This window comes from Siniperca chuatsi, linkage group LG21, assembly GCF_020085105.1.
Source record: "Siniperca chuatsi isolate FFG_IHB_CAS linkage group LG21, ASM2008510v1, whole genome shotgun sequence".
NCBI classification, from domain to species: Eukaryota; Metazoa; Chordata; class Actinopteri; order Centrarchiformes; family Sinipercidae; genus Siniperca; species Siniperca chuatsi.
Genome location: NC_058062.1, coordinates 4,465,453 through 4,486,840, shown reverse-complemented (window position 1 = coordinate 4,486,840; position 21,388 = coordinate 4,465,453). Strand labels below are relative to the sequence as shown.

Genomic DNA, 21,388 nt, shown 5'->3' with positions numbered 1-21,388 from the left:
AGTTGTGAGACTTGCGGTTTGGGGTGTAAAGGGGTGGGGGGTGACAGGATGTTAGCCTCTTTCTAGCCTGCAGCCAATAGGATGGCTGGAGGTTTAACCTTCCACTTAACAAATGCTACTCTCCAAAAACAAGACGGTGAGCATCAGTTTCACACACATATTTTAGACAAGTCTATAGTGTTCCACAAAGATAGACTCAAGCTAATAGTCAGACTTCCGAGAGACATCTAGATTCATCTGTTGCACAAAGCTGTCAAGTTCTTTACTGTCTTACGTAGGACTCATTTGCCATGAAATCTGCGTAAATTAAGAGGAAGACAACTTGGGAAATTTCATTAAAGATTGTAACAATGTAAAAAACTTCCAGTAGCATAAAACCTCAACGCAGTGCAGACCTGTAGCAGAGCTGAGCTGCTGTGGCTTCTGTGGCAAGGATCAGTACTTCTGCTAACTCCTCAGTCAGACAAACGAAATCCACTGCTGCTTATTTCCAACAGGTTACTGCGCTCCCAAAAAACTATTTTCCTCGCTCTACAACATTGTTAGAAAACCACAAATTATGAGGCATGTTTTCCTCTTTCTTTGTCATTTGGTGCTGCTGGTCAGCAGGTTTCACTGAGAGTTACCATGGAAACATGGCTCTTAGTTCTGAGTTAGTCTGGAGGTAGAGTGGCTAACTTTTTAAAAATAAGTCTTTATTTTTGTGAAACTGCATTAGACTAATCTAAGAGCATCTTGGCACCCTGCAACTATCAGCAGCAACATTGGTTCACAAGGTCTAATTATTCTGTAAGTGGCTCATTCCAAAGAGCCTGCTGGTTCATCAGACAAAACAAGTCAGCATTGCTGTTGTGAGAAACAATGATCCTGCTGGACGGTTTTTTAATGGGTCAACTGGGGCTAACCACGTGGACACACCCCTTCATTCCCAGAGGTGTCTTTCCCTTCATGGACCCACAAGGCCACAGCCGTTGCTCCAGCACTTGAGAACTATTCTTGTGGCTGTTTATTGGGATGTGTGCTTCTTCCAGATCCCCATGGCTTCTTGAGTCCCGGGACAGCCTTAATCATGGAGAGCAAGTCGCCACCAGGAGAGTCACATGAGCTGTAACCAGCTGATCGACAGGGGCAGAGGGGCTCCAAAGATCAGTAAGTGTGATGAAGTTCAAGAGAGGGGCAACATTTCGTGATGGGTGGAAACAAGAACAAGAGGAGCCTGAGAGAAGGTGTTGGGAATATGATATGTGAGATGTCAGGACACTGGATTGGTGACACATTTGTAAGATATAATGAAATGTAGGGATGGAATTACTGCATGATGGAGAATAAAAGGGGAAGGGGTATAAACTGCTCTGGAGGGGAAAGATTTCAGTTCTGTCAAAAGCTTTCATGAATATATTTTATAACACTGACATGTGTGTCAACTTTTAAGAAACTAAGGAAGACACTTTTTGTTTTTAGCAAAATGTATTTTTGATTTTTATTTGGTGGAGTTTGAATTGCTCTATTAGCAAAAGAGATCTGTGAATTTGTGTCAACCCATGACAGAGAATGTGACACATCAACTGAAATCCACAAGAAAAAAAGGAGTTCTGACTTTTTCACACAATAACAGCGATACGGTGAACTTTCTGCAGATTGTCGAGGGGAGATGGATGCCAGCGGAGGAGACAGCGTAACAGAATGAGGGAGGCAATCAGGGTCAGATAGATTAGGTGTCTGAGGTGCAGAGATACGACGCAAGGTAGTTACACCTGACTTGGCAGAGGTCCCTCCAACAAATCATCCTGCTCATCTCTCCACTTTTATCTGTTACCGCCTCCTTTCCTCCCGCCTTCCTTCCTTCCCTCCTTTCCTCATGCATGCATTCGTTTCTCAGGTTTCAAGAGAACAGGTGATTTACGGTGCTTTGAGGTCACTGTTGACAAAGGCAGCAGAGCATATTTCAGACCCCATGACTGATACAAAGATTACGACATACACTACAGCCTATACAGTTTAATGTCACAGTGTTGTATCAACGGTCGGTTAATGTTTCAGTGCGGAGGTTATTAAATGTAATTCCACATATAGCCTGTGGTTAGGTTATGCTACGCTGCTGGAATCTCATATGTGCAGTTTATGGTGCAATGAAAGGACTTGTCAGTGATTCTTTTGCAAACCCTGTTTTTCATTTTATGAAACTCCAATTACAATACATTTGAAATGTTCCTTCACTTTAGGTTAACAAAAGACATTAAAAAAAACTACATGTAAAAATTAGCAATATTTCTTTGTAGCACAACAAATTTTGCAACACTTGGGTTTGTTGGGTTACGTCAGACGTTACTGTAAGCATGCTGACTTTTGCCCCTTCACCATTCCTGCTTTCCTCAGCTTAATGACCTAGGAGGATTCCCCCCCACACAACACATTTGTCCCCATAAGAGCCTAAAATATCCATTATCGTTACCAGTTGTGGCTCCCTGTCCAAGCTTTTTTCTTTCCATTACTTCTGTCTCATATTATTTTTGATGACCAACATTTAATCTAATAAAACAAATATGACCACTAAAAACAAACACATTATATTTCTTTTAAACATTTAAGTCAAATATTGGGCTAAACTTGACATTCACATGCTGGATCCCTCTTATCCTTTGCATTTCTGTCAGTATTTGTTTGAAAACTGCATGAGAGTTTGTTCCCCTAAAAGAGAGCGATATAGTCCAACTGTAGCTCAAGAACATTGTCAGTAAAAGAGAAAGCAACATAGGGACACTGACAATGAATTATGAAGACATAAGCTTGTAACTAACTAATGAAAGCTAAAACTCATACCACAGATTACAGAGTAATGCTCATGTTTAACAGCTTTGAGTCACATGCCAACTAATGAATCGCATATTAAGAGATATCTTGACTATATTAGAGGTAACACTCTCCTCCTTTTTTGTAAAAATAAGTAAGAATAAAAGTAAAAATAAAACAATCCTAATGTGGTCTGATGATGATTTTATAAAATCTTGAATTTGTATCATGATCCAATGATGCAGTTTCAGTCTCATTTATCCAAAATTCAAGCATTTTCTCAAGAATGGTTTAAAATTATGGGTTAAAATTTCTTTGTTGTTTTCTTTTTCAGTCATCTGAACATTTCACTGCATCGTCAGCTTCCACCTTTGTTTTTGATCAGTGAGTTTTCAGTTAAAATCCCACAGGTTGGACCAGCTTACCTGGCTTCTGGGGCTCAGGCATGTCTGTGTCTGTTTATAGTGATTCCTCTGAAAGCGTCTTCCTCCCTCCTTGTCTGTGGATCTGCCTGCATTTCCTCCTTCATCCCTTTTTATCACCTCAACAACCCCCCCAATCACACACACATTACCAGTTACCTCATCCTCCCCCCAACAAGTGGAACAAGGAAGGAAGAAAGTGACAGAATAGCTGTCACTTGAAACCTTGGCAGGAGCTGCATGGCTTTGAGGAGGAGAAGGAAGACACCATGATGGGTAAAAGCAGTTCAGAGCCATAAAGAAAAGTCCAGCCCCCGGGGAAACCTGCCAGCTGATTAACTCATTAGGGCCTGGAGCCAGAACATTAACAAACTGACTGATGCTAATTAGCACTGACTGACAATTTGATCGAGTGATGCAGCAGTGGCTGAAACTGCTCAGATTTGTTTTTTTCTATGCCCAATATTTATACTTTGTTTAAGCTTTTTTTGCAGGTTTTATGTAAAACAACAAAAACCTTTTGCGCACCATGGATCATATGCAGAGGAGCAATCATGTCTCTGCATCAGGACTTTACTTTCTGGTTTCTATAGGGCCAACGTGTCAGTTTTGAGAAACTGTAGATATGTAAATAGATATTAACAGTTAGTAGCGATTGAACATAATCTCTTGAAAGCGTGCGTAATTCTTTTCACTAGCCAACAGTCACCTTCACTTTATTCTGCATTAAAACAGACCTACGGTGAAGTTAAATGTATCAGTTAGAGTTTACCTATAATATAATGCATGTTCAGCACAACCCAACCTCTTTGTGGATGAAGCGAAAACATTACAGTGTAATACATTACACTGTTTGTTTTGGGGTTCGTTCAGCCCCCCTCCGCACCACAATAATTTTCATACAGTCCCTAGCTGAAGAGGATGAGAGAAAAAAACTCCTCACAAATGAAAATGAGAGCAAAGCAGTGGCAGCCTTGCGTTCCTACAGGCTCTGACAATCCCATTTGTTCTCCAGTAGCCGTAGCTGTCAACATGGTGTATTTTATGGCACTGAAAGCCCTCGGCAGGGATGTGAGGAACAAGGTCAAAGACAGCAGAAGGAGGTTGTTGACCTCATGAGTTCCTGGAGAGGTATAAACTTCCCAACCCAACACAGACAACACTGTAGACTCACACATGCATGCTTATGCTAAGGATTTGCCATATATTTCACGTGTTATGGAATAAATATACAGTATGTTCATTACAAAGACAAGATTGTACACTTGTGTGATAGGAGCACGACTGTGGCATCCTTCATTTGATTCCAAATGGCAATGCAGACCAAATGTGGGTTTTGTAAACATCAGTGTTAAATTATGTGTCCAAGCAACTTTTCACTTTCCATTCATTCGCCTGTATACAATCATCCCTTTTTTAAATTCTGCACTCATTTTCTTGCTGTCCAAATTGCCAGGCTGCCGTAGCCTTGGCTATAACAATAAACATTCTTTGAGACTTTAATTTAGGGAGAGAACTTAAGTCAGAAAGAGAGGCAGAGATTGAAGAAGAGCTATTTAAGGAAAGTGCAACTTGAGATTCAGATGTTCAAGGAGAACAAAATACCCTCGAGGAAGATTACGGAGGGCTGCTTGAATAGGACATAAAAGGTCCTTGAGTATTGATAGACCTACTGTATATTCTAACTTTACATTACTTGACTTTTAAGCTGAATTATCTTTAATAAATCTTGTTGATGCATTCACAGCTCATCAGTGGTGATTTATACTGTGACTAAACTCTGAATAGTTTGAAATGATTCATACATTGTGGATTTAAAATGGATATAGGAGACTAACTATAGGCGTCCTACATGATCCATTGATCCTCTGTAGAGGATGACACCAGAGTTATTTAACGCTTGCATTAGTTAAGCCTCACTGAAGTACACGTTAAGCCAACTGAAGCAGGTCCTCTCCATCTTCAGAGCAGCTTTCCCATGACTGATACACACCAGTTTAGAGATTAAAGCTGCCAGTAGGCAGCATTTTGTGTCAAAATTCAATATTTAAAAATATTATATTTTAGAGAAAAACTGAATTCAGCATTTAAACAGATTTTTTTTCTGGATAGTGGTAGTGAAAAGAAAGAAAAGAAATTCAAAATGGTGCATCAATTTTGTGCAAAAACCATAGGCTAAAACTAAGGCATGCTTTCTCAGTATTTTAGTTTATAACCAGCACTGATTTGGGCCAACTCCATGAAAAACTAAGGTAAAGTTTATTTATATTGCACCTTTCTAGATCACACATCACAAAGTGCATCACAATAAAAGACAAAAGAAAGACATAAAATAGAGACACAATAAGAAACTAAGTAATAAAAAAGAAATGAATAAAACTAAGCAAAAGCAAGTCTAAACAGCTGTGTCTTGAGTTGCTTTTTAAAGATGTCCACAGATCGTAAGTCCAAAGGGAGAGAGTCCTAAAGGAGCCACAACTTTAAAGGCACAGTCTCCTTAAGTTTTAATTCTGGAGCAAGGAACAGCCAATATACCCTGAACATAGGACCTTAGAGACCTAATGGGGATATAAGGCTGCGGAAATTCCATAATAGAGGCAGGTGCCTGACCATGCAGAGCTCTAAAAGTGATCACAAGCATCATCAACTGGATTCTGAATTTGATGGGGAGCCAGTTTATTGAGATCAAGATTGGAGTTACATAAGACCTTTTTCTAGACCTGGTGAAAAGCTTTGCAGCAGCATAACACTGGTGAAGAGGGAGTTAAATAGTCTAGATGGGATGAAATAAAAGGACAAATAATCATCTCCATCTTAGCTTGAGACACAACAGACCTGAGGTCAGCAATACTCCTCAAATGGAAAAACCAGCAGCAAATCAAACACTTGACATGCTGGTCAAGAGATAGCGTCTGGTCTAAAGTGACACCTAAATTTCTGAGTGTGGATTTAACAGGTGAGGAAAGGAAGGAAAGAAGGAAACCAAGATTTTCCTGCACCTTAGGGACAAAGCCAGCAGGGGCAAAACTAAGGACCTCTGTTTTATCAGCATTAAGCTGTAGAAAATTATCAGCCATCCAATCTTTAATAGTTTTTAGGCAGTCAAGTAAAATAGACATTTTTGTCATGTTTTGAGGGTTAAAAGAGATGTATAATTTAATATCATCTGCATAGCATTGATTAGATATTCCTTTAAAACTCCTTATTATCTAGCAATAGAAATAAGGGCACCCCTCATAAGCTGCATTGACTGTAAAGCTCATTTTGTTCATGTGTGCAAATGTATTTTTGCTGTACCCTCATCTCATGAGGTTAATATGAAGAACAATCTGTGGTTTGTGATGTGTATAAAAGGTATCATTCAGACATTTCAGATGATTGTCTATGTAGGAAGTGTTTCATATGACCTAAAATCCTCCTTAAGTGTGTTTAGTTTGTCCCTCATACTGTAATTGTGGTTCTTATGTTAAAAAAAATTAGATAAAATGGGATATATAAGACTGGCTCAGTTTTAATAAAACTTGGAGGGATGAGCCATTTTAGTACTGTGGTAAAAATATTTTAAACAATTTCTTGTTAATTCCTGTAATTGGTTGATTCGTCTGATCAGTTGTCAACGATACAGCATGTAAAATGTATTAATGAAGACCTCTGTCTACACCGTACAGGCTTAGGAAAAAACTATTTTTCATTATTGACCCCAAACTGTGGCAGCGCTGTCTTATTTAGACAGTAGGACGTGTTTCAAAACATTTTGTTGACTTTCTTTCTCATTTTTCTTAATGCTCCATTTTTAACAGCACACAGGCAGACAGGACATGACAGTGTCTTCCTTCAATGTGAAAGTCCCGTTGAGCTTTCACATAAATATACATGCTTTCATATTTGACTAAGAATAGTAAGGTGACATCGTTGTTTAGGGTGATGACAGAGAGTAATGGGCTGTCCCAGTAACGGGGAATAGATACTGTATAGGCCTGCATAGTTTCAAAGGCAGAGCCCAAGGGAATCACATGCCTCAGTCACCATATGCTCCATACAGAGCACCCCCACTTTCAAACTGAACAGGAGCCCAGACAGACAGACTGATTCCATACAGACCGTAATGTGATAACAATGTGTCAAAACCCATCAAAAACTATTAGAATTACAAAAGATATCCATCCAACTGTAATTTCGTGTGTAAAATCAGAGAAAGCCCGGTGATTTTGGTTGATATCATCAGCTGCTGTCGTTTTAATATTGTTTATTATTGTTGACAGAGTCACAAGAGGAGATGGGGGTTGAACTTGTGTAATGGAGGAAATTATTTTTTAGAACATTTTAAGGCAGATCTAGTATTGGTAATGTCAAGAAAGAACTTTAGGACATGTGGAAAGGTGTTTTTTTGTGAGAAATTGGGGGGGTGGTTTGCGTAAACTGTAGTAGCTCCCAGCCAATGGGATGGCTGATTTGGCCACCCAAAACACATTTAAGTCATCAGTGTCTTTATGGAGCCACATCTCCCATTTGCTTCATTTTTTGCCCATGTTTTTGACCTCATCTAGGACATTCCTGCCATTGTCAACGATGTTTGATATTTTTGTCAGTGATTTTCTAATGTGAGCCAAATTGTCATTCTCGCAAATTTCAGGACAGGAACGACAGTGGGTAAGGTGTGACACCCTCCAACAAAGTCATTTTGTCAAGAGTTCTACATAAGAGTGAAAAGAAAAGAGGTGTAAACAAGTTGGATGTCCGAAAGTACATTAAGTCTTGATATTTTGAACTTCAAAGCATTAACACTGGATTCAAAACTCCATTTCGGCACTTTGATGCATAAACACTGAAGTTTAAAATGATGGATGCCTTTCACTTGGATCCACAGAGGTTTTCTTGCATGTCAGCAGAACTCCTCAGCCAGGAATAAGCACTGAGAAATAAATCACATCAATCACATTTGGCAGAAACCTGCTGCTGCTTCTCTCTTCTCTCTGGTTTGATACTTTTAAGTTTTGGGCTCTTATGGCTGTGACCCCAATCAGTGACGTCACAGACATTCTGCCCTTTAGTTGACTCTTGGACTGGTAATCAGGCTTTTGGCAACTGCAAACCTGGTTAAATTAGTAACTGGAGCCAGGATCCAGTGCACGCAGGCCCAGAGAAGTAGAACGATCCATAAATTCTAGTCCAGAGGTGCCACATATTGGAGCCCGTGCTCATTGAACCTGTTGAGCTAAGGGAACGCTGCAAACAAAGCAAGCCCTGAGTTGCTGCCAAATAACGAGGAGAAAACTTGTCTGTGCAATCCAGAGTTGTGTCCCAATTGCATGCTACAGTATCCATTCTAGCAGTGTCCAGTTTAGTACTAAAATGGGTCTTGATCTGATAACATGCAAGGCAGCTCTAAATACAGGTGTGACTGAACCTAAAATTGGGTTCCAGTTCTTAATGCATCACTCAGAGATGTCAGAGAAGCTCCACAGACTAAGTGTGCATTCAAATGCATTCCTCCATTGACAAACAGCAAATCAATATGCATGTTCAGCATGTAATCTTTGTTTTTCTTTTTCTGGCATTTCTGCATCTATTCAACTGGGACAGAGAAACAACAAATGAGTGGGGAGGCCGTGGCTGGATTCAAACCAGGATTATATGGTCAGCTTCCCAGACACACTTGGGAACAGTAGATGTTCCTATGCTAAACAACTCAGACAAGTTCTTGGAGTCAGAGACAAGTGATCAAATAGCCCCCCTTCAGTCCTCTTCTCCAGTTTTACAGCCAGTACTAACCAAGTATTTTTTCTGCTCAGCAGTGGTCACAGTTTCCCACAGATAACAAACACAATTTGAGCAGGAAAGTCAAATCTGATCACAAGAGGTCATTCTTGAGGTGTGAGATGCATTCTGATGCCAGGTGTGAACGGCGGTCCATCCCAGCCGGGTTAAGACACAATATAAATATAAGACAAAAAGGGGTGCAGGTTACGCATATTAAAAAAAAAACTGCAGGTGCTGGATCAAAAAGCAAAGTTTGTTTGATTCTTGACAATATGATACTGCTCCATGTCTTGAGATCAGTGCAACTGCAGTTTTCAGCTTTGTGTGATTCAGTACAGATTTACTCCTTATAAGGACATTTAGGTCTAAAACCCAGGCTGAGGTAGAACATGGAATGCTGACTAAAGAATTTAAGAACATGAACAACCCTCTTCATCACTGAACATACATATTTATTATTCAGCCGATAAAGTGGCACTTTTAGAGGCCTTTGGAAAGGGGTGGGGGTGACAGAAAGGTTGGGGGCCTTTTCTGGTCTGTTAGCAGCCTCTGCTGGCCCAGGATGTGTCAGTGCATCCAGTGTCAAGGGATGATATATATTCGTAACAGGTCTACATTATATTCAGTTCAAGGTACAGTAGACCTTTTTTATAATGCCAAGGAGAGTGAAATGGTGTGTTTATGCTGACAGATATTAAACCACTGATATTAAACTATTAATCCTATACACATTTTACAGTAGACAGTGCTCTAAATATAAGGAGATACTTAGCTGTCCAAAAACAAAAATATCATATTAGGCCAAATAGATTAGAACACATTACTTGTTACAGCTCAGCTTGTCTTTTAAGTAAATGATCCGTCCTATTACAACCTCCTTTGTTACAGCCAAAATACAGAGCAACACTAAGCTGAAATGTAGACAGCCCAAAATAGAAAACCTCTTTAATTCGCCAAGAAGAAGAATTTGCACAAAAAATTGCTGCTGACATGTTACAAGACAGCAGCACTCATACAGGCCTGGTTCATCAGTAGCATTTTGACAACAGACAAGGAAACTACTGTAAATACCAAAATGCTAAAAATACGAATTCAAAGAGTAAATACTGTTCCTGTGCAGCAGCACTGGCATAGCAGATGACAACACTGGCATGTTCAGAAACAGACAAAAGTGAAAAGTAAAGTAAGTTGATATAAATTGCGAGGTATGCATAAACAACCTGCACGCAAGTAGGTCAGCACATACTTTAAATAGCTCAGCATGCACAAATTAACTGTGTGTGTGTGTTTGTTTCTGTGTGTGTGTGTGTTTGAGGGTTAAGGCTTGATTTTAGGGTTAGAGGTTAGGCTCTTGTGATGGTTAAAGTTAGGCTAAGGGGTTAGGGAATGCATTATGTCAATGATGGGTCTCCACAAATACAGTTGCGCAGGGGTGTGTGTGTGTGTGTGTGTGGTGTTAAGTGGTAAAGCCATCAGTTTAAAAAATAGATTAAAAAAATATGATGCATTCTGGCATCTTAAAATTTTAGGTAGGCCTGAAAAATTTAGGAATTGTTATGATTTGTTATAGTTTGCTAGACGAGGCCTACAAAAGCTCCCAAATGAGCATTTTAAAACTTTGCTAGCAAGAAAAGAAAGGCAAAGAAAAGAAAAGAATAAACGATTTACATGTCATGTCTTTTAGAGACTTTGTTATGAAGAAACACTCCGGAAGTACTAATGTTTTTGTAGTAAGCTTGACACCGTCTTCCGGCGTGCATCTCTGTCAAAATGGCTCGTCTAATATTATTTAAAATTGCAGTTGTTTCCACTGTTTTGTTTGCCATATGCACGAGTTTTGTATGTTGTAATAACGGTAGAAGGGTAAGTGTGAAATGTTATTAAATTAACGCTAGCATTTGACTGCGGTTAAGCGGAAGCTGCACCTGTTAGCTTAGCATTAGCTTTGACCAGCTGAAGGCTAACGATACATTTTATTTTCATTATCAGGTTGGCGATGCCCTGGACACTGAATTCAGTGGTTTCTCCGTGCCCCTTGAACACTCATTTGAAGTCGGTGAGAAAGTGTTAAAATAATTTTATTACTGTTATTTTGCATAATATGTTATTGCTAATGCTGTTAAGCTAATTTAGCAGCCGTGTGCTACCAGCGATAACGCCATAATCTGAATGGAGAAACCTACACACCAAACATCATCTAAAAATCTGTCACTTGAATGTTTTTTGATGTATCGATACATTAATTTACCTGGTTCAGCATAAGTGGAGATCTTCAGAACTGCCAACGTGTTCTATGAAACTCGGCATGTAGAATAAACTGCAGCAAGATTTTATTTAAATTCTATGTGTATTTACAGTTATTCAGTTTGCTAAAGACACTTTCTCAGTCTACCCAGATAGCTTGGTACTCTTGCTGAATTTTCTTTGAAAACAATGACATTAAATGTGTAACTGTAGTGCTTTCCAGTCATTCATTCATGCTATCTGTTCTGTTCTTACTGTCTGTTGTCCTTCTGGTCTCAGATGATGTAGCAAAGTTTCGAGTACGCGGAGCACTGGTGTTGAAAGCTGGAAGGGAGCCCAGCGTCTCACTAACTCAGAACCAGCTATCAGAGGAAGACAGAGCCAAACTGAAGGTGCAATATGATGAGGTTAAAAAGATGTGGACTGACAAGTACTGTAGTTGAGTCAAAAATAGATCTTACCAAAATCGTTTTCAACAACAAATTTAAGTTCTTTTTGGACACATTATGCTCATGGACAACCACAGACCAAAAGGCTGCAGCAAAAAGTTCAGCACAAATGTGTAATGAGCATTGATAAGCAGATTAATAGAGAAAAAAAATCATTGGTCAGAGAGCCAGAGGTCTTGCAAAAGGATTTGCGTGTGATCACTATGGGATGGCGTGAACCTGCAACTCTAACGTGTTTGTTTACTTTAATGAGTCCACAGGAAGTGGCTGCAGTGGACGGCCTGTACCGAATCAGAGTGCCTCGTGTTTTCCTGCAGACAGACAGACAGACGGAGCGGCAGATGGAAGGTTACCTCACAGCATTTGTCAGAGCCGTATGTATCTCACCACCAAATAATCTTCCAAAAACTGAACTGACAGAGTGTTAGTACATGAGGAGTTTCATCAGCGTTTGAGAAGTCTGTCTGCTCTGTGTAAGATATGTGCCATTAATGGGACTAATTAATCAAATGATTCAAATGAGGTGTCTCTCTCTTCAACTGATAATGAAGGATAGTGTAGTGTATTGTATTACTTAATTAATATTAAATTGATATTGATTGTTGTTGGTTTCCAAGTTTATTATAGTTGTCTTAGTGCCTTAATATTTCCCGGACCAGACCAACATCACACAATCTCTCTGGGTGGAGTCTGCATGTCCTCCCCGTGTTACCGTGGGTTCTCTCCGGGTTCTCCGGCTTCCTCCCACCGTCCAAAGACATGCATGTGTAGGTTAATTGATAACTCTAAATTGCCCGTATTGAATGAATGTGAGAGTGAATGGTTGTCTGTCCTTGTCTGTGTCTGTGTTAGCCCTGCGACGAGTTGGCCACTGTCCGGGGTGTACCCTGCCTAAGGCCCAAAGTCACTGGGATAGGCTCCAGTCACCCGCGACCCCTAACGGGACCAAGCGGTAGAAAATGGATGGATGGATGGATAGTGCCTTAATATAAATGGCACTCCCAGTTAGATAAAATTATTGCTTATTACAAAACCAAGTTACTTGTTTGTAAAGACAGAGGTACTTTTACCAACTGGATCCCCTTCATTTTTGAGGTATTAAAGAGGCACTTTAGGTAAAGATTTTGCCTCCAGATAGACATTTTTAAATTGTTCTCTTGTTTGTGAACAACAGTTTGATTGATCTGATGGCCTTTGATGAATATTGTTTGACTGAGCCTACTAGCTTTTATGTTTTGGTGGGACAGTTTTCATCATAAAGTTGCCAGCCCTTTTTGTTGTGCCTTTTTTCGCTTAATTTTGCAAAATAATATCATTTTACAAATATTCAATGTTTCCACTAGAATACTATTTTAGGCAGTGTGTAGCTAGATAACCCGAATCTATCCACTTAAGTTAAGGATACTTAAAAAATGTATTAATTCAGACTTGTGTGAAATCTGAAATATCAAGAGCAGAGTTAATTCAGATTAAGGGCTTTCTAAAATGAGTGTAATATGGAACTAATAGATTCAACAGCATCATATCCATCATGTGATGTAAATGTGGCCGATACTAATATTGGTGTAACTCTAACATGAACGTTTATTCTGCTCTGATCCTCAGTGTGCCATGGTTGAGTCCCATCTGAGCGATGTCATCACCCTCCACTCTGACGTCTCTGGGTACCTCATTGGTGTCTCCATAGTGACGCTACCTGGAGCCTGTAGGGGCACTGAGGTTGAGGATGAAGTTGATCTTGAGGTTTTCAACACCACACTCAGCGTCATGGCTCCTGTGAATGCACCGGGGTCAGTCTTAGATTATGTATTTGTTAAATATAAAAGGACCTTTTCAGTTTCTTGTTTCGGTTTTCTTCCTTCCACTCTAAACTACTTGAAAAAGCTTGACTCTTTATGGTAGCACGTTGCTACCATCCATTATCTGTAGCTGTCTGTGCATTAGTGAAATCCTCTTGGGTAGCTTTTTCAGATTTCTTTGATTCAGTTATATTTGCCTTGGCGTAACAGCTTTACATCATTTCCCCATAGGTAGAACAGGTCTCTCTGCACTTTTCTGTTTTTCAGATACTCTTTCTGTTTGGGGGTTTGTTTGAATACTAATTGCCTACTTTCTTCCAGACCTGAGACGGCTCTATTCCTTGAACGAATGGAACAGGAAACTGAGAAGAAAGGGAAGAATCCACAAGAGCAGAAGTCTTTCTTTGCTAAATATGTAAGTACTCCCACTGAAAACTGCTGATAAAGGTAGCAGGCTGTGCCTAAAGATATACTCTCTGCCTTCGGTAATTGGGCTCTGATGATTGTAAATGGCCCATATAGTTAATGAATACATGAAAATGCCTATTTAGCTAATCTTTTTTTTTTTTTAACTCCATCAGATCCACCACAACGTTTTCTATGCATGCAGCATGTGTAGTAATATAATATAGAGGGCACATCAGTATAGTACTTTTTTCTTCCATTTCATTTGCCAATATTTGTGGTGGAAAAGTAAGAAACGTCTCTTTATCAAGTCAGTTTGATTCTGTGTTTTGGATTCACTCTACCATGTGCTTCAGTCATTCTTGTTTAAGGATGCTTTCACACCTGTAGTTTGGTTCATTTGGTTCAGACCAAGGTTAAAAATATATATATATATATATATATATATATATATATATATATGCATTGTTGCCTTTTAGTTCTGGTCCTACTGTAACAGAGATCTCACAAAGTAGAAACTGATTATGAGCATTATTAGGCAACTGGACCATCTTATATCATGAAGTATCGAGAAAGACAGAAACGGGCCAAAAAAAAGTGGCATTTTGTACCGTATTATTACAGGAGGATAGTCACTGTGTCGCTACATTTCAATCACTTTTTATTGGGGAACTGTTAAATCACATGGAGTTGGACACAAGCTCAGCAACTCTCAACTCTTAGCTCCTTTTCACTTTCTGGTTGATCAGGGGAAATCCCAGCACTCACGTGTTGACGCATGTACATGTTACCATGGTTACCAAATGATCATGTAGGAATACATCACTTATACAGATCGGGAGATTGCTTTCTTAAGGGTTCACAACCAGTAGACTGATTTTAATAGTATTCTAGCTAATAGTATTTATGCTAAATACTCTCACACAGTCCTGTGGTTGGTCTGCTTTGCTTTCACACCATAAACAAACTCTGTTTGGAACTGGCCCCAGACACCCCTTTACAGGCAGTCTCTGGCCTAAAAAGGGGGGCCCGCACAAGAACTTTCACGCCAGCACAAGCCCAAAGTTTGTTTTAACCGAACCGAACGGGTTAGGTGTGAAAGCAGTCCCTGTCATGGTTTGAGATCCAGCTCTGTACTGCCATGCTTCCCTGTGTGCTGCTGTTGTCTTGAACTGAAAAACTAGACTAGTCATCCAAGATTATTCTGTCCTCAGCGTTCAATTTTAAATTTTAGTAGCTTGACAATTAGTCGTATTTTAAAAGCAGTAGTGAGATTTTGTTTGTCTGCTGACATTTTAAGCTGTCACCTGGAGTAAAAACGTCTCTCCATTCAAGCTCCATATTTTGAAACGTTCCCACAGAGAGAACCTAGTCTCGTGTCCTATCTCTTGGCTCGTCTGAGGTCATTTATGATTTCTGTCTTGTTTTGCTCTGTGCTGTGTGTATCTTGCTGTGTTCAGTGACCTGTGTTGACTGTGCTGTGCTGCATCCAGTGACAGTGTTTTGACTTGGTGCTGTGTTCCAGTGGTATTTGATTCTGGGAGGTGCAATCTTCCTCATGGCCACCAATTCAGCACAGCCCCCAGCAGGGGGAGGAAGAGAGCAGAGCTGATTCCCGCTGAAGTACTGTTTTCTTACTTGTGGCTCGTTCTGTCCCCCTTCCTCCTCTGTCAAGTTATGTACTTCTAAGCAATTTGACTAACTGAAACCCATCCCCTTGTTTCCCACTCATTCCCTCTTTTCCACTCTTTGATGTTTATTCCCAGGTTTAATGCCAAACACATTTCAGACTTTAAAAAAGCAAAGCTCCAATTTTCTTAATTCAAAGTACTTTGTATGAGGAAGTCTCCATGCTGAGCCATCAAGAAATCCAAAATCTTAATTGTCTGCGTGAATATGTTGAGCATGTGTTTGGTGTTTGACCCTTATATTTCTTCTATTCTACAGTTTCTTGTACACTTTATCTTTTCTTCTCTTCTGTTCAGAAAATAATAATCTACGATGACCAATCTGGAACTGTTGAAAAGATCTTTAAAACAAATATTGTTGTATTGACTTCCATTTTTTCTTGTGTTCTCCAGTGGATGTACATCGTGCCTCTCGTTCTCTTCCTGATGATGTCTGGCGCTCAGGACCAATCAGGTGGAGGTGCCGGGGGCGGAGCAGCCAATGGAGGTGGCCGATGATCAACAGATTCGTTTGTTGTTGTTTTTGGTGAACATTTACTGAACAATAATTCTCTTGAACAGTTTTTAATTGCTGTACATAATGCTATTTAATGAGAATAAATGTCTGTCACACACACAACTTAAACTTGTACAGTAAAGAGGAGGTATTGTGCCCTGCAGATGACTGCCTTTTTAATACTAATGTGAAAATAAAGTATTTATTACTTGACCTGCCTTTTCACTCAGACTGAAGATTTTTAGACTCTTGGTTCTCAGCTGCAGGTCCTGTTTTACTTAAAGTCTTAGATTTAGTTGTAACACCAGTTCAGTAATATAAAAATCTAAATGAACTGCACATACAGTAGATCATTATATACAGTATATAATCAGAAAAGGGTCTGATTAATGAAGGAAGAAATATTTGTGAGATGCCTACATATTGTAAAATAGTGATTAATCATGGTTTTAGATGATACTCACATGAACAAAACTAAATAAAGTTACATGAAAGCGTAGGCAGTGTGCAGTTGTTTATCTTTTAGTATTTAACTTGTCGTTCAAGTTCATTCCTCTGTGCGGCTGCCACCCAGGACTCCTCAAGGTGTGCAAAAGTCTTTTCTGTTTGGAAGAAAAAACAAATTAAACCACGTACAAAATGAAATAGGATTGTTTCTTTAATATTGCAAATGGTTAAGGGGTTCGATCCCCGGCTCCCCCCAGCCCGCCTGTCGAAGTGTCCTTGGGCAAGATACTGACTCCCGAATTGCTCCCGAAGGCTGTGCCGTCGGTGTGTGCGTGAATGTGCATTAGTTATTCTTTCTGATTAGTGGTTGACCAACATGGGTTTTCCAATGGCCGATGCTGATATTTGGAGAGCAGGGCGGCCGATATATAATGCTGATATCAAAACAAAGAAAAGTCAGGTATAATTCCATCACTCCATGCACAGTACAATCTAATAAACATGGTTATCTTAGCCAGTAACATGTTTTAGATGGAATTTTTATTAATTAATGAAATAGAAGAATGCATTGGGTTATGCTGTAGATTTCAGAACGTGACTGTATTTAAGGGAGAGCGAGGTGCAGTGTGTCAGAACAGAGGTTATTCAGCTGCATTATTCTATACATTATAACATATATTTAACGCTAGCCAGTAACGGTTTTAGATTAGATTTGCTGTCATTTAGGATGGGAGAAACATGTTAACATTTAGAAAAGACGATGGAGACTGAGGAAATTTGGGCAAACGTTTATAGCAGGGTGCGTGAGTGTTACAGTACTGGGTTCGAAACTCACTTTTTCACCCCCTTCCTAAAACTCACAAGGGGGAGCGCTAACATCGTTCCACAGCAGCCACACTGACAAGGCTGCCTGCTCATGTGTCTGCAGACATTTTTTGTTTGTCAGCCTCATGAGCGCAGGCATCGCCGGTGCCGATCATCTCAAAATGCCAGATAATCGGTCTGCAGATTAATCGGCCTATCACTATTTCTGATGAGCGGTTGGCACCTTGCATGGCAGCCTATGCCATCAGTGTATGAATGTGTGTGTGAATGGGTGAATTTTGACATGTAGTGTAAAGCACTTTGAGTGGTTATACATTCATTATTTGAATTTCAATGTTCATTTGATTTTGTATTTTAAAATGACTTATCTAAACATTGAAAATATGATACGTTTAAAAAAAGAATTGTAAAAACACAGTGGACTACATCACAGTCTGAGTGGGAAATCTGTTTCTGCGTTACTTTTTTGTTGCATATTATTTCATTAAATTTTTACTTGATTTTTTTCAAGACAGAAGCCACTAAGGACCACACCATATCTGCTTGTAACTTGCAATTTCATCACTGGCTTTGTTTTTTCGCCACATAAAAACCTTAACCAAAAGAATCAAAAATAACATTTAAGACACACCTTTAAGATGGCAACTGATGTTTATATTGGTGATTTAAGTGCAAGGTCAAAGGCAAAAATTGAAATCCTACAAAAGCAAGCTACTTGGAAACTTGGTGGGCAGAATACAGCTCAACATCTAACAGACAGTCCAATCCAAACTAAAGGGCGACTACCAGTCTGCTTGGATCCTGACTACAGCCATGTTTGGGGGACATCTGTGTCTATGGTCCACCAGCCTGCCACCTATCTGTGTATTTATAATCATGAGTCAGGGAGGGAGATCACAGATTCAAAACAACATGGCTTTAGAAACAGAATGTCCCAAAATCCCTGTGTCAACATCACCTATCCTCTTCCTTGTGTCAGTCAGTCCGTCCGGCTGTTTTTAGTCCCTGTGTCCAACTGTGAGGAATATCCTTTTATTTTAGGAGGCTCAGCGTTGAGCTTCAACACTTCAGTGCCCTCTGCCCCCGTTCAATCACCAGCCGGGCCTTTCTCAGAATGACTCTCCAAGTCACACAAACACACACCGTCCTGCTCGATGACTGCTTTTCAATCGCCGCCTCTTGCTATTTTGCTGTACAACATGAGAAATAAGGTGATACCGACAGCTGAGGGAAACAGGAGAGTTTGATTGAAGTGAGCCAGACAACAAAAGTCATCTGTTTGTAAAGAGATCTGCTTCTGTCAGGTGGGGGGCAGGGGGTAGACCGAGAGAGAAGCTGGTGATCAGTCCAATCATGAAATATCACCAGAGTAACACCATGTGCGGTAATTAAACGTGTATGGAAATGTTTCCTACCAAACAGTCCAGCTCCTTATTCCACTTAAAAAATGCAATCTCAGCTATGTGTGTGGGATTTTAGTTTCAGCACTAATGAATCATGGAAGACCAATGCACTGTGATATATGTTCATCTACCAGGAAGCAGGGGGACGCTGACACTTACACATGATTGTTGAGATCTTTAGGAATGGAATCATATGTGTTTACACTGCTGTTACATTGAGTTCACACATAAACATATGTTGCTTTCAACAAGTGTATAATAGATATGAAATTGTGTACAGGCTAAAATGAACATGCACCTAAAAATATCAACATTATATCCAAGTAAAATGGACCTAATAACAAATTATAATCTAAGAATGATAGGAAATAAAAAGCTGTTTTTACCAGTAAATGCATGTTATAATCATTACAGTTTTTAAAAGTGTTGAAGGTAAAGACTAAACTAAAAGTTAAATGAACTAGGGTTTGTACTTTTTAATAATAATATTGCTGTTTTTCAGCTTTTTTAAGATGTTGTTTAATATCATTTAGGAAGATGCATGGCACAACCTCCAGTCGGCTACCCTTCTGCCACCGATTCTCCTTGTGCTTCAACACCATGCTATCTGTCCAGGTTTGTTGACTTTATTTCTGCACATCTTTGCCAGAAGCAAGACTCTGAGTCATTTACACATCGATTGGAGTTGTATATTTTGCCGTCTGATGAACGTTCTGTAAAGGCGCTGGTATGCTCCGGCCAAAGTTCCTGTCTTCGGGGATGTTCACCAACGTCTGAACAACACACACACACACACACACACACACACACACACTTTCTGATGTCTGAATTAGGGGGCCGAATCTGACAATTTCTGTAAATTTCACACGTACTTCACGCAGTGATTGGCCAGCTGTGTGGAGGTGAGAAAGTTGGCAGGGTTTGAACTTCTCTCTCTAGCTCTCTTTTTTCATTCTTGACACAACTATTTCTGTCACTTTGAACAACCGAGTGCAGCACTATGAATGCCTTCCAGGAAAGATTGTCTCTACGTGTGCTGCGTTATCCCCATATTTAAACAATTATCACTTCTCATCCCTCTCTATGACGACCGGCTTTTTACCCCGGCCTCAAGCGTGGCTGTTCAGAGCAACTACAAACACTTTTGCGGTCTGAGGGAGTCAGACGACACGTCCTATGAGCTAGTTCTTTTTGAGCATATCCCACCCTAAATCCAATACTCAGTTTCCTTTAAGCTCAGTTTTGGTATTCACCAACTCTTGAGAAAGTTATCTCTTTAGCCACTAAATGTTCCACTTTCTTCATCAGCCTGCAGAGATGGATGCTGATTCTCAGTGGATTCAGTGCTACTGAACTAACAGCAATCCTTTAACTTTACCAAGTCATTGTGCAACCTTGGTTTAATCACTGTAATTGAATTAGATGGTTAAATTACATGGTTAAAGTAACTGGTAGCCTTGTTCATAACAGCAGCATTATTATTGGCACATGCCATTGGTAGGTACACCAATAACTTTTTAGAGCACTCTTCCTGTCGTCGTAAAGGACTGCAGAAACAAATACAAACTAAGATGCAGAAGAGGCCAGTAGAGGCTGTAAATCATTTCAAATGTTGTGTGAATAATTTGAAATAATTTATTGATATTGTGCTATGTGAACCTGCAAACCTGTAACAGTTGATTGACAAGATATCCAAGTGCTCACCTGGTTTTAATAACATGGAGAGAGGATAATAGGTAAATAATGCAATACAGAGAAATATTGCAGAAGAAAACATGATGGCAGAGGGTGGAGGGGCCAGGGTGGGGAGATTACATATATGAAACAGGCTGTCGCTTGCATAGTGACAGTTACTCATAAATCTCATGGCTCTCTGTCACTTGGAGCCCACCAATGTCAGCATACCCCCTCTCATTACATCCCATGATTTAGGAGCAGTTACAAGGTTTATGTTGCACTAAAGCTGTGGGGGTCCTGTTGATTTTGGCCTGTCGTTTTCACGCTGTAAATCTGGACACTGGACAACCATGCGTGGTTTATTAAAACCATGACCTATAACTAAACTGCTTTATACTTCTACTCCACTACAATTCAGAGAGAAATATTGTACTTTTTACTCAATTACATATGTTTAACAGATATAGTTACTTTTCAGATTAATATTTTACATAAAAACATATATGATAAGTGTATAAAATACAATACATTTTTAAAGATTAAACCAGTGGTTTCCAACCTTTGTGGTTAGTGACCCCTTACAAGAAAGCAAGAAGGCTACTTCAGGCCCCATGTCACGTTTCAGATGTTTGAGTTGTTATCAGTTCCACCAAAGAGACATTCCCCCTCTAAACATCTCACATGGTTTCATTTAAATAACTGTTTGAGGCCCAGAAAGGTAAGATTATTAAATATTTCACAAAAACAAGTAAAGATTAGAGAAAAGTCCAAAAAATTAATATAAATTTTTGCAGCAGAACTTTGTTTTTTCTTTTTTCCTCTTCCGTCACTGTGGAATAAACAGTCTACAGTGTTCGTACTGAGAGTCAAATATAAGTGGACAAAAACACTGTGAGGGAAGAGAGACGGAGGAAGCACCTGCCTTGTCAATCAGAGGAGAGCCAAGAAAACTACAAGGGGAAGTCTTGACAGACTCTGAAAAG

The 21,388-nt window shown here is 39.7% G+C and overlaps 2 protein-coding genes across 13 annotated transcripts in view; one reads left to right on the top strand and one right to left on the bottom strand.

Moving 5' to 3' along the window:
• mybpc2a (myosin binding protein Ca) overlaps window positions 1–11,598 on the bottom strand; it is a 60,795-nt gene extending 49,197 nt beyond the window's left edge. For 7 of the 10 annotated variants that reach the window (XM_044181419.1, XM_044181421.1, XM_044181422.1 and 4 more), the window contains exon 1: window positions 3,216–3,393. In XM_044181419.1, coding sequence (XP_044037354.1) covers window positions 3,216–3,237 — 22 coding nt within the window. In that variant the 5' untranslated portion in view covers window positions 3,238–3,393. Of the gene's footprint in view, window positions 1–3,215; window positions 3,401–11,471 lie in introns of those variants that run through there. The other 3 variants (XM_044181428.1, XM_044181429.1, XM_044181427.1) reach the window with 3 other exon arrangements.
• emc10 (ER membrane protein complex subunit 10) lies at window positions 10,675–16,266 on the top strand. 3 transcript variants are annotated; one of them, XM_044181431.1, is made up of 8 exons: window positions 10,675–10,835; window positions 10,962–11,028; window positions 11,496–11,608; window positions 11,926–12,039; window positions 13,271–13,455; window positions 13,786–13,879; window positions 15,395–15,492; window positions 15,951–16,266. In XM_044181431.1, exons 1-7 carry the CDS (start codon window positions 10,743–10,745, stop codon window positions 15,479–15,481), a joined length of 753 nt encoding a protein of 250 aa, XP_044037366.1. In that variant the 5' UTR covers window positions 10,675–10,742; the 3' UTR covers window positions 15,482–15,492; window positions 15,951–16,266. The 3 variants fall into 3 exon arrangements, with proteins under 3 accessions (XP_044037366.1, XP_044037365.1, XP_044037367.1); XM_044181430.1 differs by lacking the exon at window positions 15,395–15,492 and having other exon boundaries at window positions 10,676–10,835; XM_044181432.1 differs by lacking the exon at window positions 15,951–16,266 and having other exon boundaries at window positions 10,676–10,835; window positions 15,330–15,441.
• The last annotated feature ends 5,122 nt before the right edge of the window (window positions 16,267–21,388 follow it).